At 36.9% G+C, this 8,310-nt stretch overlaps 1 protein-coding gene across 1 annotated transcript in view; it reads right to left on the reverse strand.

The window, feature by feature from the left end:
* The window catches only part of LOC104164740 (fibroblast growth factor 10-like), an 8,534-nt gene extending 981 nt beyond the window's left edge, over positions 1-7,553 (reverse strand). Inside the window, exons 1-2 of the mRNA XM_009704173.1 lie at positions 7,409-7,553; positions 3,167-3,270 (exon numbers count right to left, since the gene is read on the reverse strand). Of these exons, the coding sequence (XP_009702475.1) occupies positions 3,167-3,270; positions 7,409-7,553 (249 nt within the window). The remainder of the gene's footprint in view (positions 1-3,166; positions 3,271-7,408) is intronic.
* Between the last annotated feature and the right edge of the window lie 757 nt (positions 7,554-8,310).

The following is an 8,310-nucleotide window of genomic DNA, read 5'->3' on the forward strand; positions in this document are numbered from 1 at the left end:
AGCATGGATGGAAAGACTATTTGTTTCTACAATGTTAAATGCACTTTTACACACATCTTCTTTATGATGAAGCCAAGAATGCTTTGTTTTCACAAACAAGTAATTCCTACACATAAACCCCACCAGTTTTATCAAGTTACTTATATTCCATTTAGAAGGCTTTTGAAAGTGGGACATTCACAACATACATAAAATTATAAGCAAAAATTGGCATTTTGTTGTTTCTGCATTTCAGAAAATAAGATGTTTTTTCACAGCTCAGGCAGAAGTATGTCAGAATCTCAGAATATGATATACTAATTACATGTGTATTTTTAACATGCCTGCAAACAAGACAAGAAATATGTCTGAATAATAAAGTCATTTTCATGGTACATATAATAATTTCAGGGATGTTTTACTTTTTATTACGATCAAAATCCTTAGATATTCAGCTAAATAAGATATAGAAAGTATCCACATTAATAAAAAAGGACATAAAAATATTTTAAAAATATGTTTTCCATTCCTATTAAATTAGAATTTTTAAACCAGTTCATGTGCAGTACTTTTTGACACATTAAGAATTTTTGGGTCTAATTAATGTTTTACTTTGTTGCTGCTAAGATCACAGAACTCATGTTTACATTTTCCTAACAGAATTGTGCATATTCAAACTCAGTTTGGCTCCCAAAATGCTCTTTGACTTTGGGATTAGTTTATTTATTTATTTATTTATTTGGGATTAGTTGAACAATGACTGGTGAGAAAGACACCATCAAGATAAGACTCTCTACAAAATGACCCTATACCGCCTGTATTCACAAAGCTACATATAGATAATTTAGTATTTATTTACTGTAATATGCCACCTCTGGTGTCAGGGTATTAAGCAGGGAGGTGGCCATGAATCACAGTTCTAAACCACAGTAACTTCTCCTATTTGCCAGCAGCTTATTTTGTTAAAGAAACCAAATACAAGTCTTCTTTTGCTCCCTCATTCTAACCAAACTTGGTCAAAAGGAAAAAGTATTTGATAAACATAGAAACAGTATTACTTGTTTTCCCATATGCAGAATTGTACTCAAATACAAACTTTTATCTCTATTCTTAGATAATAAAGACAGAACAGATGATGCTGTGATGTGGTTAAGAAATCTTATTGGCAGGGGTCTGAGTGTTAGCCCAGGACTGCTTTGCTCATTTCAAACAAATTTCAGCATAACCCTGCACCAATGTCTATTGTGCACATGCTTAGGAGTGTTTTTAAAATTTTTATTGGTTTGGTTTTCATATCCATCTGCAAGCTGCCACACTGCAGTAATATGAGTCTAACTAAGTCTTGGGAGGACAGGAAAAATAATAACAGAAGCATTCTTGAAATCTCTGTAGTATTATGGAATAGATTTTGATAAGTCATTATGTTGTGATTTTATGACGTGAATATTGAAAAATTATCTCAGCTGGAATTAAAAAAACTTTCCACTTTTGCATCCTCCTGTCAACCCTATTTTTAATACACAATGAATTACTGAATCTTATGGCAGCAGTTTCCACCTATGGTACATGAAATCTGCTTTGACTTCTTTTATGTGTATATAGACTTGGGATGGACTCTCAACACACCAGCTGTGGCTAACTTGCGTAGGAAAACTTATCTCAGGCTTTAGGATGGACCATCACAAATGACTAAACTAAACACTGTAAACTGAGACGTGTGAATTGGAGACAGTGATTTATGCTAACACCTTCACATATGTCCAGAAGCATACCCATGGTCAATGAGTGTAGCTTAACTGACAAATGGTAACTTTGTCAGCAACTCAGTATACCCTTATACTTCACAATGATGCAGGACTGAGCATTGACCATCCTGTATATCTGGCCAGTGTAATTCTAGAAATTAAAATTCACATTTAAAGGAGTTTAAGAAACATTTCTCTGTTCTGGTCCTTCCTTAATGTGATTTTTCAACACTGTCCAGGAGTTTAGAAAGTCAGAATTAATGTTTTGAACTAGGATTGACTAGCCACAGTGCAGATGAGGGAGGACTGTTTATGTAGTTTGTATGAACTAAACCCACCCCGTAGAAATGTTTCCTTAAAAAAGAGGGTCAAATGACTTCAAGCCCCTTGAGTCTCAGTTGAGACTGGCATCACTTCATTATTTTCAGTAGAGATAAGAGGCTCAGCTACATTGCCCGAGGATAAACCCAGCATCAGTACCTACCTGTGACCTGCTCTCTTTAAAGCCTATGGATGTTCTGAACACTGAGCAATCTGAAGATTAGCTCATAACCTTTGCAGATGACTTGAATAAGTTTACATTTATATGGGCTCAAACTCTCTGGAACTGGCAAAAAGCTGCAAAAGTGCAAACCAAACCAGACATAATACCAGAACAATCTGATGTTTGTGTAATCATGTGGATGTGTGAGGAGTGTACACTTAAGTTTAGTAGTCAGATTTATAGATCATATTGCTTCCTGTTAAAAATATTTGGACAGTTACTGAGTTTTATTGGGTTGGGTTTTTTTTGTGGTGTGGTTTTTTTTTTTCTTTTGTTTTGTTTTTCCCTAAAAGTATCAGTAATGCAAATACAAATAGAGTATGTATGGACAATTTTCAAATGATACCCAAATTCTGCTCAGTCAAAGCTTATCTATCTGCTGACATATAAGTCTATGTCTCTCTGTATTGCACACAATCTTGTGTATTAATTAATACAGTCAATTTAAAGCTGCTACTCTAGAAATTTTCTTTTTCAAAGTCATAGTTTGATAACTTGGTGTGACTGCTCCATCAGCCGAAGTTTCCAAGATTTCAGATACATTTTATCCCCCCAGAATTACTGCTAAATGTGACTGTACTGCAGAAAACCAGGGAAAAACAGTCTTAAAGATTACATTTTGTAGGACTCTCTCCATTGGATGCTACTTAATAAGAAACCTGACTGAAGCAATAAGCATGATAAATCCCAGCAGCTGCTTTAGTATGGTATCAGCATAACAAACAACAGGGAGCTTGTGGAGAGTGGGGCTATTCATTTACCAGAGGATGAAATATGGATGAACAGCTCATTTCAGGTCTAATTAGTAGTAATACACAGACAAGTGGTGTTTTCAGTAGGTAAGATGGGGAGCTATGCTGACTACTGAAATCCATTTCGAAGGTAAAAAAATACTTACAGAGCCGTAGACTTTTCCTTTCTTGTTCATGGCTAAGTAATAGTTGCTTTTAATAGACTTAACCGCCACAACTCCAATTTCTACAGATGTTATCTCCAATATGCCTAAAAAATAAAAATTGAGCTATTTAATCATTTCATTAGAGGATTTTCTCACTATAGAAAAGACAACAAACCTGAAAAATACTAAACTTCTAATACTCGGAACCAACTAACCAACAAACTTCAGCAAAATTCTTCTCTAAACCATTGCAAGAATATACACAAACATTTTTTCAATTAACGTGTTTCCTTTGCTAGCCCTGCATTTTAAACCCCGTAAATACTGAAACAGTTCCATTCTTCTTAGCATAGATTTTACTAAAATTTATCAGAAGAGACATCTGAACCACAGCATTAAATTAAATCTATAGCATATGTCAATAGAATGTTAGATTTACCCCAATCTTCAAAACCAGTGGTAAACTATTTATTCCTTGTAGGACATTTAGATAAACTAAATCTCTTGGCTGCACTGAGCTGATAAATTCACTTTTGGCAAGTGTGTTGACATTTTGGGATATAGTAAGACTAACCCTAACGGCCACGTTATCTTTGTCTTTCAGACATAAGAAACATTTCGCTCTGTTTGTAATAAATGTGATTAATTTTTTTTCTTTAAAACAAACTCTTTCTGGGATACTGGATGGCTCAAGGGGCCAGTAATGGGAGACAGAGCTTTTCATCTCTACGTTTTCTGCCCCAAAACATACTGATTTAGGAGTAGTAGAAGTTACTAAAACTTACATACTGACTTCAGAGATCCCTTTTCAGCTATTACTAGAGTAACTGGATGGCTATGTTGTTTTGGCACAGAGTTGTAACACAGGATAAATATGGCTCCAACCAAATAACTTCTAAATGGTTTATCCACTTAGTATGCCTGGCTCTCAACATTTCTCCTGATATTAAAGTAGTAGTACTCAGAGCAATAGCCCATCTAACTTAGTGGTCACTAAGGGTCTACCAATTGGAAAATTACAGAAGGGGCAAAAATATTGAGAAATTGTAAGGAACATCCTAGACTGAGCCAACAAATAATGTGATGAATAGATCAGCTGGAAAAACAATGATGAGTTGCTACTAGCTTTAAAAAAAAAAAAAGAATCTACAATAATTTCCTTTGAAATATACTCTATGCTTTTTTGTCTGAGCAGAGTAGTACAGGAAAATCTGTATTTTTTTAAATTTACTTAAAAATTCCTTATGGTAACCACACATCAACTGAAGCCAACCGTATAACTTGGTATTCAGTGCTTTTTCTGGAAACGTTGATTTTCTGTCCCTGAAAACTGAATGCAGTCTGTTCAGACTGTGGAATGATGTGGACTGATGTGGATTTCAGTGTGCAGAGGAGTTGAGGAGGAATTTCTTTCACTGTAAATTTTTTGAAAATGGATGCTTTATATATGATACAAAAGCCATTCTGTATGGCCATTGAACTGGTTTGTGCAACTCAGGAGTGAGGATGTTACTTGTTCTATGACTAGAAGTAGAGGCTTTGATGTTAGCTGGGCAGTGGCTGTGAATCAAGCATGAAAAAGTAATAGCTGATTTTTATTGGGAAGTAAACTGATGACATAGTTTATGCATGTGAAGAAGAGACAGAACATCAAACTAGGCAATTTAACATGAAAGACCTTCTTTTATTGTCAAGAAAGGAGAGGTGGCCTTTCCTGAATGCATTTTTAAAGATATATAAAATTCTCTACTTATATAAACTACATAATTGTTGATATGAAGATATATAAATTCCAGTGCAATTACCAGAGGCTTTGTGTTTAGTTAGCAAGAAGCATTAGGTTGGCCACAGCTACAAGGTCTATGGTCCTTGCATATGAGAAAGACTTCAGTGAGAACTGCAAGATAAACAACAGTAGGTCTAGGAAATAGTAAAGCCCTTCACAAAATGGACCACATTAAACCAGAAATAATATTAAAAAAAAAGTTTCTTGTCCAAACCTATAAAGTCATGAAAGTGAAGAATTATTTTGTTTAAATATTGATATCAAAATGCAAATATAAATGTTGATAAACACAAATGATCGTGTATTATTAAAAGAAACTGACAAAGCCTTCTGCTCTAAGATTTTTATGGTAAGATTCTTAATTGCAGCATGAAAACTCAGCAGTGCTAAGGATGGAGTTGTACCTATAAACTAAGAAAACTTCACCTATGCTGTGAAAGATCTGAATATGCCCTGGGCCATGTGAGAACAATTCTGCACTAATCGCCTCTCAGGCTTGAAACCCAGTCTTGAACAAACCGAGTGAATGCACAGTTACATATGGCACTGCAAGTCTGCTACCTGTGAGAGAGTGAAAAAAACAGTTCCCCAAATTGGCTCACTCCATCTTCTGTAGTATCCAACTCAGTAGCAGCAAAGGCCCCTCTGATATCTGGAGCTGCCTAACTACTGCCAAGTTGAAAAGATATGGCCAGTTATTTAAACGAAAACTCTAAACACAACTTCCATTAGTTACTCATATGAAATGTTAGCTTGAGAATTTGCACAAGGTGCTTAGGTGAAAATAAGAGGAGCTATAACTTAGGGGAACTCTGTAATCTAGCAAGACACAGAAAAGGTGAGGGAGGAGTCAGTTAAGACCCATCACCTACTTTTAAGGCTAACTTGTCCACTGTGGCAAAGGAGCCATGTATCATTTTCCATGTGTAAGAAAAAGAGAATGTTAAGAAAAGTTGTCAGGGCTCCTTAATTAGTACTTGATAGTCAGTTCATATATATCAGTGTCATGCCATTGATACAGGCAGGCCAGTAAGTCCATACCAGCCAAGGCCTATTATGCTTGCAGTACTCTTAAAAGGTTGCTCATTTTGACAGTAAAGAAAAGCCAAAGTTGCTTTCTTGATTTTCTGTGACAGCATTAATACAGAGCAGTGATCTTTAATATTTCTCTCCCACGGGACATATTCTAAAGTATTTGTGCTCAAAATCAGAGTTAAGTGGATTGCCTTAAGTTATGTGGATGACAGCCTATTAGAGGGTAAGAATGTGGTGCGAACACTGCTATAATGCCCACTTCTTTTTACATTGGTGACTGTTTTTTGTATTTTCCATGTCAAAAGTGATGAGAAGAATTTAGTTAATTTTTTCACAGAAATTAATTGCTGTAACCCGAACTGTGGCAACAGTAAAACTAGGCTGGGTCCATTTCTAACAACAGCAGCAACAAAAACAAAAACAACAAAAAAAGAGAAGATATTGACATAACATGTGCCATTATTAATTTTTATGTTGAAATGGACTAAACTGAGATATTTTGTCATATTACCCTTGTAACAGTAACACTATATTAGACCATTTCAATTGACTATTACACTTCCAGCTGAAGGAGAACAGTGCTTAAATAAAATGTGCACTAAATTAAGCCATTTTAAGTGTCTGGCACTCCAATGATGGAGATATACTGCTCTTCAGTACAATACCTAAGTTAAAGCAACAGAAGAATTCATACAATTCATGAAAATATAGTGATTTTCTCTGGTAAAGTTTGTTTGCAATCTCACACTCCATTACATCCCCAGTTGGGCAGCTGAAAGGAGGTCACGAGGAGAAATGTGACTACATTCACATTATATCCACAGTAACTAGCTTGATTATACCTATGCTATTTAACTGGAGCCAAATGTAGCCGAATACTTTGGAACTAGTATCAGTTTGATCTCATCACCAATGATCACAGAATCATAGAATCATTATAGTTGGAACAGACCTCAAAGATCATCAAGTCCAACCGTATACCTGATGCCACCATGCCTACTAAACCATGTCTTGAAGTACCACATCTAAACGTTTTTTGAACATCTCCAGGGACAATGACTCCACCACCTCCCTGGGGAGCCCATTCCAATGCCTAACAGCTCTAACAGTGAAGAAGTTCCTTCTAATGTCGAGCCTGAACCTCTCCTGGCGCAACCTGAGACTGTTTCCTCTCGTCCTATCGCTAGTTACCGGGGAGAAGAGACCAACCCCCACCTTGCTACAACCTCCTTTCAAGTAGTTGTAGAGGGCCATAAGGTCTCCCCTCAGCCTCCTCTTCTCCAGACTAAACAACCCCAACTCCCTCAGCCGCTCCTCGTAGCTTTTTCTCCAGACCCTTCTCCAGCTTTGTTGCCCTTCTCTGAACACGCTCCAGCAGCTCAATGTCCTTCTTATAGTGAGGGGCCCAAAACTGGACACACCCCCTGGATGGACTTCATCTACATTATTACTTGTCTGGTCCTCAAGCTCCCGACCCTCTGATCTATTGCATAAGGGCATCTGGGAGGGCAAGGGAGGGTCTTCGTCTGCTTCTCCAAGCAGGGACCCGTCTCCATTGCCCCTCATCTCATGACTCCCCTCTGTTTGCCTGGTGGCATGAGGCTGTGGGGTCCTTTGCTTCTTGCGTAGCATCCATTTGCTACATTTGTCTCAAGGAAGGTAAGGCATGGCTCCACCAGTCTATTTCCCTCTCACGCTCCCTGATGCTCCTCAGCCTTTCCACCTCCTCTTTGAGCTCTGCCACCAGGCAGAGCAGATCCTGCATTTATTCTCACTGAATGTGTTTTCTGTATTTGGAAGTTTAAAAACGTATATTTTTCAGTGACAATTTTCCATACTCTAATTTCTGAAGTATTTTAGGGGCAGAAGGAGAAATTTTAATGGCTGTTTTTCTTTTAAATGAATTTAATACTCTTGATCTATTACCTGTTGAGTAACAGGGACCTAATTTGGTATGTACCTACTCTGCCACTCTCTATATACCCTGGAGACTTCACTGCAGTTACATGCTAGTTACAAGCACAGAACTAGCTTTTGTCTAGATTGCAAATTATTCAGTATTATTTACAGATTTTCTCAGGAGGAGATTCTCTCATGAGTTTGATAGAAATCTACTGAAGGCAACAGGAATCTTTTCATAGGTGTCAGTGATGCAGACACAAACTTTAAAGGTCGGCATGAGAGCACCAACTCATCTGACATGGATATACAAGCAGAAGTCATAAGGACTTTTCAGAACTTTGAAATAGACTGGATTTAAACCAAATGCCTTTGATGTAAGGGTGGAAATATGTATTTGATTATTCTTGAGTCATTATTAAAT

This window comes from Cariama cristata, unplaced genomic scaffold (assembly GCF_000690535.1).
Source record: "Cariama cristata isolate BGI_N322 unplaced genomic scaffold, ASM69053v1 scaffold947, whole genome shotgun sequence".
Classification (NCBI taxonomy): Eukaryota; Metazoa; Chordata; class Aves; order Cariamiformes; family Cariamidae; genus Cariama; species Cariama cristata.